The 10,307-nt window shown below is 37.9% G+C and overlaps 1 protein-coding gene across 2 annotated transcripts; it reads left to right on the top strand.

Moving 5' to 3' along the window:
• The first annotated feature begins 1,370 nt into the window (after positions 1–1,370).
• AKAIN1 (A-kinase anchor inhibitor 1) lies at positions 1,371–9,668 on the top strand. Of its 2 annotated transcripts, none has more exons than XM_075585293.1 (2): positions 1,371–1,863; positions 8,731–9,668. In XM_075585293.1, exons 1-2 carry the CDS (start codon positions 1,848–1,850, stop codon positions 8,922–8,924), a joined length of 210 nt encoding a protein of 69 aa, XP_075441408.1. In that variant the 5' UTR covers positions 1,371–1,847; the 3' UTR covers positions 8,925–9,668. The 2 variants fall into 2 exon arrangements, with proteins under 2 accessions (XP_075441408.1, XP_075441409.1); XM_075585294.1 differs by having other exon boundaries at positions 1,371–2,155.
• Positions 9,669–10,307: the final 639 nt, after the last annotated feature.

The following is a 10,307-nucleotide window of genomic DNA, read 5'->3' as shown; positions in this document are numbered from 1 at the left end:
TTCAATTTAAAGGTATTTGATCTTGAACCAAGAAAAATTTTCACCTGCGGCGGATTTCTTTTTTTTTTTTTCATGTGCCAAAAATATTTAAGGGGTTCCATTTTGTTGTACAAAATAAAAAAGGGTTCCACGACTTAATTTAATTGGGAAACACTGGCCTACAGTATATTACTACTATTACTGTAGGTGTAATTAGCATACCACTGTTACAAAATATCTTCAAGTCCCACAAACACAGTTTGTTCACTGATAACAACAGAAAACATTTCTCCTAAAACACTAAGAGAATATGTGTACATGTTTTAAAATGTTAAATGTATAAGAATGCTTACTCTGTTGGTGGAAAACAGATGCAATTTTACTTAATGCACTGACCTAAGCTGTAAGACCAACATTACAGAACTATAGCCAGGTGACCTTGGGAAAGTTACTTTTTCTTGGTGGATTGCTAAATTAGGGGGATATATTCAAATATGTACTGTATTTCTAACATACTAAATCCCATGCCAGAAAGAACACGTGGACACTTTGTAAGTATATAGTAGTAATATGGTATCAGTGTATTATTATGTCACATAAATCTGTAATTCCCAATTATCTTGGATTATTTCACCTTGTACAAATATTTTAAGACATGATTCACTTTTGTTGTCACCACATTTCTTTAGGCTCAAGAGAATAAGATTATGGCTGTATACCTAATTCCTAGAATGAACATACCCATCATCTATTATTTCTTCAAATAAAAGAATGCAGACCCCAACACTGCTAGGGACCAGCAAGTAGTGAACAATTAGCCCCTCACTGTTGTTGGTTGGCACCAAAGTCTCTCTGACAAAATTAAACATATCACTATTATATGGAATTTGAGTATGAATTTAATTAGATGGAATGGTCTGCTGTGCAGTTACTTCAAACTGTAATGAAGGAGATCTGTAGAGCGGAGTATAGATATATTGTTGTTAATATCATTTTGCAGTGCAGCATACAATACTACATAGTAAAATACAGCAAATAAAAATATCACTAGTGAGTACATTCACATGTCTCAGACAGGTCTACAACCCTGCTTTTAACCATTATCTCTTAGCATACAATGCTTCCACATAGGGTGAAAGGAGTGAGGGTGAATGGGAGACAGCATAATCAAATGCAATAAAAAACATCAAAATACATTATTTACCATTAAACGTGTGATCATAGTAGAGAAACACGTATATCAGGCAAAAAGAAAAATGGGAAACATGTCCTTAAGTAAATAATGGTGACTCTAAAAGCAACAGTATCACACCCCCTGCAATTAACAATTTATAGTTGTTCGCCTCATTTATGGCCTTACTCTATTAACAAGTGTTGTAATCATCCTTAGATGTAAAACACTTAAATGTCACACTGCACCCATAGGGTGCTAGTGTCATCGTATAATTAGAAACAATTAGCTACCCACTTATTAGCTGCCCACCCCCTACTGTGGCATCTGTAACCCTCACAAGCTCCTTGTGGAGGTTATTTTTCTCTATCACCTCTTCTCACCCAGATACTGTACATAAATGAGGGTATTTTGATGTGGCATGGTGCTGCTGATTGCTCAGGCAGTGAGTGAAACAAGCGATCCCCAGAGCGCTGATTGAGCAGTGAGTCAGGGATACTGAGGATACAGTCTGAGACGCTGCTCGGAAGCTGTTCGCAGCAGCAGCACAGAAGGGAGCTGTCCAGCGTCCTGAGACTAGAAACCTTGCCGTCTCCCTCCTGTCCTACTGCACTGTACTTCTTGTCTTCCTTCTCGACGCCTCTTTCCCGTCCCCCGCTTCCAGACGGATATAAAACAAACAAACAAAAAAAATAACATGGTATACGCTCCAGGTAAAGTACTCCCTTTTGATTCTGGCCTTTTCCTACAATCGGTCGTGTTCTCCTTTTTCTGTAATGCCCCGGTAGAGGAACGTGACAGTGAAAGGGAGATGATAAAAGAGAAGAGAGGGCACCAACATTTCCAGACCTAGAACCTCTGCGCCTGCGATCCTCAGCCAGACTCCCAGCGGAGGGAGGAGAGCACAGCACAAAAGCAGGAGACCTATCAATAGCAGGAGAGGAAAGGCTGGCTGCTGCTGCTGCCGGGGAAGGCTGTCTTCTGCCTGCTCGTCAATGTATAGGAGTAAGTCTGCACCAATTAATTGTCTGCTGCTTAAACACAATAAAGAGGGATATATGGTTTTCTTCGTTGTGACTCTATAACTGGCATCTTTAGTGTCCTCTGCACCTGCTTAACAACAAAACTATTCCTGCTAATGGCGAAGTCCCTCTACTCCAACACTTAAAAGGCATAGCAGCAGTTTGCAAAGGCATAGTGTTTGTATATATCGAATTAATTTAACTTCATGTAATTAATTTCGGGATAAATAAAACATACCCGCAAATAGTTTGGATGATGGAAAGTGCAGAGCCAAACCAGAGGGACAGTTTAGTACTGCAGCAGTACTGTGCAGAACTGGGAGAATAACTTTGTTCTTATTAGAAGAAAGCATGTTTTTTTTTAAAGAAGCGTTACATATTAGTGTAAACTATTTTTTTCGTTTTAGCATTGCTTAATTTGAAAACACCTAATGCAATGTAGCAATAACACTGTCTGTAATATTATTTATGTTTAAAGAAGATAGTCATTGTATGTACAGAAGGGTCAAATAAAGATACAAGTAGTGAGGTATACAATAAATATTGTTTATATTTTTATTAGTCCACTGTCCACTGATGATGTTGGTCCAGAATAAACTACTGTGCTTAGAAGTGTGTTTATTGTTTTAGAAATTCAAGAAAAAGAGAGCAAGTGAATCACAATTAATTGATAATTGGATACTTAGAGAAAAAAGAAGATGGCACTTTGGCTGCAATTGTGCCCAATTATTTATGCAAGTTGCATCCGATGTTGTGAAAAGTTTTCAATGTGTGATCTTGTTTGCTTAATCTCAATTTTAGCTTCCATAACGGAACGTTTGTACTAAAATATGCTTGGCAGGGCTTCTAGTTTGCCACCTCTTTTAACATTGGATCTTTTCCATAATTCCTCTTATCTACTAGCCCAGATGTTTCTCACAATTAAGAATAACCATTTCATATACAATTGAGAAAGTACCGGGCTGCATCAGGAGATAGCATTTGAAATACAATATCACTATACAGTATAACACACATTTGTAAAGCTATTTGTGCCCTGGTCTGTTTGGATCTACATTTTTAAGAAGACAAATCATAAATGAATAGCTATACTTACTGTAGATTCAAATGTTTGTTCTCGTGGCTCTCTTGTCAGTGGGAAAGTACACTATTGAGGAGCCTTAAAGCTTCCCTGCGTGGTGGTTGTTTATATCTTAAATTACATGCACATACAATTACACTCATGATTCTAGCAATCGTTCATATTGTTTGTACTCTACTCTTATTTGTCCAATTTATACTAAACAGGAAAGACTTTTTTTTAGCAGTCCCTCTCTTGGCTTCCCATCAAGTTTCAGATCACCCACAGTATAAAGTTCTCCTCCTTACCATCATCACTCTCCACTAGTCTGCTGTTCCCTACATATCAGCTTTGATCTCTTGTTATATCCCTGCTTCACTCCTGCACTCTGCACCTTTACTGTTATCTCTTGCTTTAAACCTTTTAACATTCACTGCCTTAGGCTGCGAACCCACTGCGGCCGGCAGGGCGAGCGGCCGCGGACCACCAGACCCTTGCCCTAATGGTCCCTGCCCCCGCTGCCTCCTTCCGGCAGGGCTGACTACGTACTGTGATGCGTCAGCCGGCCGACGCTGCAAGATCCTAGTGATTTTCGGCGCTGACGCGTCACGTGGTACGCGAGTCAGCAAATGGGGAGGAGGGGAGGGAAGGAGCTAGATGGGAGGCACCATGGGCGGGGAGCAGGGAAGGAGCTGCGGGTTAAAGTGTGTGAGTGTGTATGTACTGCACCGACACACTTTATTCGAGCAAATGCCCAGTTTGTACCTGGCAGATACCTGGAATGCGCCGCTCCTCACCTCTGACAAGCCCCGTTGCGTTTGCCTTCCCAGCCTGGGTTCATGCCTGGCTGATGGGCGGCTGATCTGTTAAATGATAATGATTAGGATTTAATAGGCTGCAATGCTTCGCGTGTCTACCAGATGGCATAAATTCATGAATTGTAATGCAGTATATATATATATACTGTGCAGTATTGCAGCCAGCGGGAATAAAATGCTTCAATCCCTGCCTGGAAAATACCTCAATGCACTCGGGCAGAAAACAGTCACAAACCTCAATACACCCGGGTATACCCGAATTCGTGGGACTAGCCGAGCTCGAATAAAGTGTGTTGCCAGTGTATGTGTGTATGTGTGTATGTATGTGTGTGTATGTGTATATGTATATGTGTGTGTGTGTGTATGTGTGTGGGGGGGTAGACGGCACAACGATCAGATCCCGCCCCCCTCCCTCCCATTCCCGCCCCCCTCCCGCTCCGGCTCCCGGCTCCCTACAGACCGCATATCGCGGTCTGTGTCTGTCAGCGCCCCGCCTGTCTGCAGTGCGGGCGCGCTGACTGAGGGAGCGGGGCCTTAGCCTTACCTGTGGAACTCCCTCACACTTGGTATATACCAAGCACATTTTTCCCCACCTCATGGCTAATGTCCCACACCCACAGTCGCTCCTACATTGTGGCCAAGCACTGCCATCTACATACTCCCTCACCTGTTGTCGTTGTAAGTCTACCAACATACCACTTAGATTGCTCTCTGGGGCAGGGATTTTCTTTCCTATTGTTGCTATATACATACATTTTGCATACATGGGGTAAAGGGTATGTAGTCTATTTATGCTCAGTTAATTTGTTTTCTCAGTTAAGTTGTTAAACTTTAAGGCATTTCTTTTTTTAAGACATTTTAATTGCACTTCTAATTCTGGCAAAAGGGGTAATTGTTGATTTGTGCTTTGATGTTCAAATGACGCTGCCTAAATAGTAAGTACACACTATTTATTACTAAGTAAATAATAGCAAGTCCCATTAAACATAACAGGATTCAAATGGCAAATAAAAAATCAGGAATTGGAATTTGTATTGAAGAATTTGAACAACAAAGAGAGATGATTTTAGGTGTACTGTAATTGTTGAGGGAAAGACTTGGATTAAACAGTTACAACATTATTTTTTCAGCAGACACCTCTATTTTTCTATGTAAGCAAATGATAGATGAACCAAACTTCATTTGAAAGCCTATATAACTATTGACCAATATAACTAGAAAGCTTTTTATGGTTAAAACAGTACATGCAGACTATGTGAAAAGTGTTAACCTACAGTCATTGAAAATCTGCAACAAAATATAAACCTGAGATCCTTAATGCCTTACACATTCTATTTCCCTCTAAAACCTTCTTTCTGTATGTGTGTGTGTGTGGGTGTGTATATATACATATACACACACATACATACACAGCTTCAGCACAAATCTCTGTAGTTCTGAGTTACTCTTTTGAGAGATCTACAGTATTACAATATGATGCCTAAAGGAGTAAGTTTTGGTTTATTACTGTAAGTCGACAATGCACTGAATAGCCTTTCCATTTATACAGGGTCTGGCTTCATGACAAAGATCTTCTGTGTACTGCAACATTATGCAATATGTTCTGTTTTTTTTTTTTTAATGAAATGTTATGGTTTTAATTTTTGTGTTTGCTGCTCATTGCTATAGCTCATACTTTGGTGTATTCTACATAATGTTTTCTAATGAAATATTGTGTGTCCAACATTTGTGTAAAGCAAGGAGTCTGACATGTCATAAAATCTATCAGGTATGAAGACTGAAGAAGAGAAAAGATAAGTTTTGCTGTTATGGGGCCCCTATATTTTATCATTAATTAGGGGAAAGGACCCAGACAATCTGCAACCAAATATAATGTGTTGTTCTTAACCATTCATGAGAATGGTAGGTAGTAATGCCACATGGTTAAAGAAAGTGAGAATACTCCTTAACATTAATCTATAAATGAATAGTGTGTGATTTTCCCAGTCATTGCAGAGCAAAAATCACAATGATCTAGTGGCTAATATCTGCATATACAGTATTACCCTATTAATACTTTAAGCACTAATGATTTCCCCACAAATTATGTGACATATATTTGTAAATACTACAGAGACAAATTATCAGCATTCTGGACATTTTGTGCCTCTTCATGTCTGTTCGATCATGTCCAGGAACTGCTAGTTTTCTTGAACAGGTAATTACAGTACATGAGTAATGTTAAAATATTGTAATATATTAGATTTGAACAACAAAGAGAGATGATTTTAGGTGTACTGTAATTGTTGAGGGAAAGACTTGGATTAAACAGTTACAACATTATTTTTTCAGCAGACACCTCTATTTTTCTATGTAAGCAAATGATAGATGAACCAAACTTCATTTGAAAGCCTATATAACTATTGACCAATATAACTAGAAAGCTTTTTATGGTTAAAACAGTACATGCAGACTATGTGAAAAGTGTTAACCTACAGTCATTGAAAATCTGCAACAAAATATAAACCTGAGATCCTTAATGCCTTACACATTCTATTTCCCTCTAAAACCTTCTTTCTGTATGTGTGTGTGTGTGGGTGTGTATATATACATATACACACACATACATACACAGCTTCAGCACAAATCTCTGTAGTTCTGAGTTACTCTTTTGAGAGATCTACAGTATTACAATATGATGCCTAAAGGAGTAAGTTTTGGTTTATTACTGTAAGTCGACAATGCACTGAATAGCCTTTCCATTTATACAGGGTCTGGCTTCATGACAAAGATCTTCTGTGTACTGCAACATTATGCAATATGTTCTGTTTTTTTTTTTTAATGAAATGTTATGGTTTTAATTTTTGTGTTTGCTGCTCATTGCTATAGCTCATACTTTGGTGTATTCTACATAATGTTTTCTAATGAAATATTGTGTGTCCAACATTTGTGTAAAGCAAGGAGTCTGACATGTCATAAAATCTATCAGGTATGAAGACTGAAGAAGAGAAAAGATAAGTTTTGCTGTTATGGGGCCCCTATATTTTATCATTAATTAGGGGAAAGGACCCAGACAATCTGCAACCAAATATAATGTGTTGTTCTTAACCATTCATGAGAATGGTAGGTAGTAATGCCACATGGTTAAAGAAAGTGAGAATACTCCTTAACATTAATCTATAAATGAATAGTGTGTGATTTTCCCAGTCATTGCAGAGCAAAAATCACAATGATCTAGTGGCTAATATCTGCATATACAGTATTACCCTATTAATACTTTAAGCACTAATGATTTCCCCACAAATTATGTGACATATATTTGTAAATACTACAGAGACAAATTATCAGCATTCTGGACATTTTGTGCCTTTTCATGTCTGTTCGATCATGTCCAGGAACTGCTAGTTTTCTTGAACAGGTAATTACAGTACATGAGTAATGTTAAAATATTGTAATATATTTAGATATTTTAGAACAAAGTGAAACATAAATACCACTGTTCATTAAAATAACTAAAAAGATGCTATCTGTTTTTGTAAATATTCAATACAAATATTACAGATGTAATTTTAAGATTCTTACTGTTCATTACATGTAATATAAATAATATTAATATATAATATAATAATATCTCTGTGGTCCTTGTAGGTGAAATAATAATAAGTAAACTTACAAGTAGGTGATAACACTATGGCAATATGCAGTGGTTGACAAATCACCAAAAAATCTACTCACCAAACAAAAAAATCTACTCGCCACCTAGTACCACACGTGTGCTGCTTGGGTCAATAGGAGCTCGCCACGATGTTAAATCCACTCTCCCGGGGCGTGCAAATGTATAGGTTTGTCGAACACTGGCAATATGTATCAAGGTGGTACAATGCTCCACAACACACAGCATCATTTTTATTCTGCGTAAATTTTTGCCAGTGGCAGGTGCACAGTATGAAATATGTTAATCTTGTTTCTTACATTTGGTGCCAATCTTGCAGGAGCAGAGGTTAATGTCCACTCAGACTTGGTGTATTTACTTCAAGCATAGAGAAAAGAAAACTGCACCAATTGTAGGGCAAATTTAGTACATATTGTTCTGATATTGCACTAACAATCTCCTCCCCTAACGGTTTCTATTTCTACTCCCTAAATTGCTAGTGCAAAGTGGATCAAAACTGGGGCAAAGCCCTTGATAGATTGATGCAAAGGGACAATGTAAAAATGACCCAAATTGCAGCTGTTTCCGTAACAATGCAGTTTGCGTCACTTGAAGGGATCAATAGATTATTCACATGAATGACATATGATGTCAAAATGTTGCATTGTGACCATTGCAGTTTAAATATAAAACATGCAAAATAAACAAGTAGGTAATATATGCTTTCCAAAAGCTTTGCTGTTCAACCAACTACTCACTATCAGTGGCTAGAGCAGAGTTCAAAACCATTCAAATAAATAGGACTAAAGTCATGTCCAGCACAGGAAGACAAGGAAAAAACCCGGGCACTGCGGATTTCTGCTAGAACATGTATTATAAGCCAATAGTTGACGTTTCGGCCTCAAGGGCCTTTCTCAAAAGCAAATGGCATAATCATTACTCAAATAAAAGCATTATGTCCTAAGAAATGTAACTGCGTCATAAGGCACAAACAAGTGATTTGTGCCATTAGTTTATATCCATTTTTACAATATTCAATATTTTTCTAGGTGAGAAATCTGGAAAAGAACCAGAGGAAGTAAAGCTACAGAATGCCAGTAAACAGATTGTGGAAACTGCCATCCTACAAGCAGTGCAGCAAGTTTCCCAGGAAGATGAAAAAGAAGAGAATAAATCAAATAGCAGTGCAGGCCTACAGCTAGAAGCAAGGAAATTAAGCACAAAGCATGAAAAGAAGAAATAAAGGTGCCTGCTGTCCCTCAAAGGATTGTACGTTGCTGCTTAAAGAAACCCAGCATTTCCCTTAGACACAGGTGCAATGGCAGTGCAATTATACCTGTCAGCAAACCACAGCATTATCCGAATGTAGAACTATCATAGTCAAAGTAACACTGCTGTAAAGTATGGTTTGCCTTGTGCAAAGGAGAACAACTCTCACCTGACATGGTGCCTCTGAAAACCATCTGAAACATATATATTGTTGCTATAAAATAGTTTTAGTACAAATTACTCTTATGCTGTAGTTTTGTATGGAAGCTTTGCTGTTTTGCACTATTTGATTGTATCCATTGATCTTCAATGCATAATATACGGGCAATTACCCATATTGTGCTACAGTTTTCAATATACTTTGTCGAAAAGCACATCTAGACTATATATCTAGTATTCTGAATGGCTTAAATAAAGAACTAGTATTTTCTTCATTTGTTGATGGGGATACATATCAGTAATTTAGACAATCAGAATAAATGCATGGACCGGTAGAGTTGTAATATTGTATCTTAAATTATACCCAAAACAATGAATTCAAAAGCATTACAGCTCATAAAATATGATTAATTGTCTTACTTTATTCAAGAAATGCTTACATTTCGATTTAAAAAACCCTGATAACAATTGTTGTTGGTATCTTCCATACTGTATCACATAGAACAGATTTGAAAAACAAAACTCGGGCAACAGGTATGTAAATGTATTGTACTGTAAGTCATTTTCAAGATTACTTTTATGTAAATTATCTATATAATAGAAAATAAAAACAATTACAATACCTATAAATACCCTGGAATATTTATTTACTACATATGCACAAACTTCATGTAGTGGGGTTAAAACATTTAATTATATCATCCATCAGATATATTAGAAATACTGCCCGAAATTCTACACCTAGAGTTTGAACATGCAGTGACTTCCCTATACACAAATGTCAGTAAAGGAGTAAATGCGTGAACTCACTCTGTGTTAAATGTGTGAGGAATCCGTTCCTGGGTTAGGCTGGAGCTCACTCTGGCAGAGTGGTGAGCTCTCGGACAGACCTCCCCTTGGATTTGCAAGCTCTAGCACCTGTGCATGCAATTACTGCAACTCTGTCTCTCTGCTCTGGCATTGGAGGAATCCCTGTCTTGGGATTGGCTGCCTGCCCTTATGCCGGGCCCGCCCTTCCCTTCATTGCTGAGTTTAATCCAAGTCTGTTTGGATGTAACTGTGTTTGCCACAAACACTTCTGCCTTAGCCTTTTTCCTGGTTCCTGTATTGAAGAAATAAAGGTGATGATAACGCTCAATACCACACAAATAATCTAAAGTAAGCACCAGGTGCATAGGGAAAATTAACATAGAATGCA

Source organism: Ascaphus truei, chromosome 2 (assembly GCF_040206685.1).
Source record: "Ascaphus truei isolate aAscTru1 chromosome 2, aAscTru1.hap1, whole genome shotgun sequence".
NCBI classification, from domain to species: domain Eukaryota; kingdom Metazoa; phylum Chordata; class Amphibia; order Anura; family Ascaphidae; genus Ascaphus; species Ascaphus truei.
The sequence above is the reverse complement of the archived record's forward strand: the minus strand, read 5'-3'. Positions and strand labels throughout refer to the sequence as shown.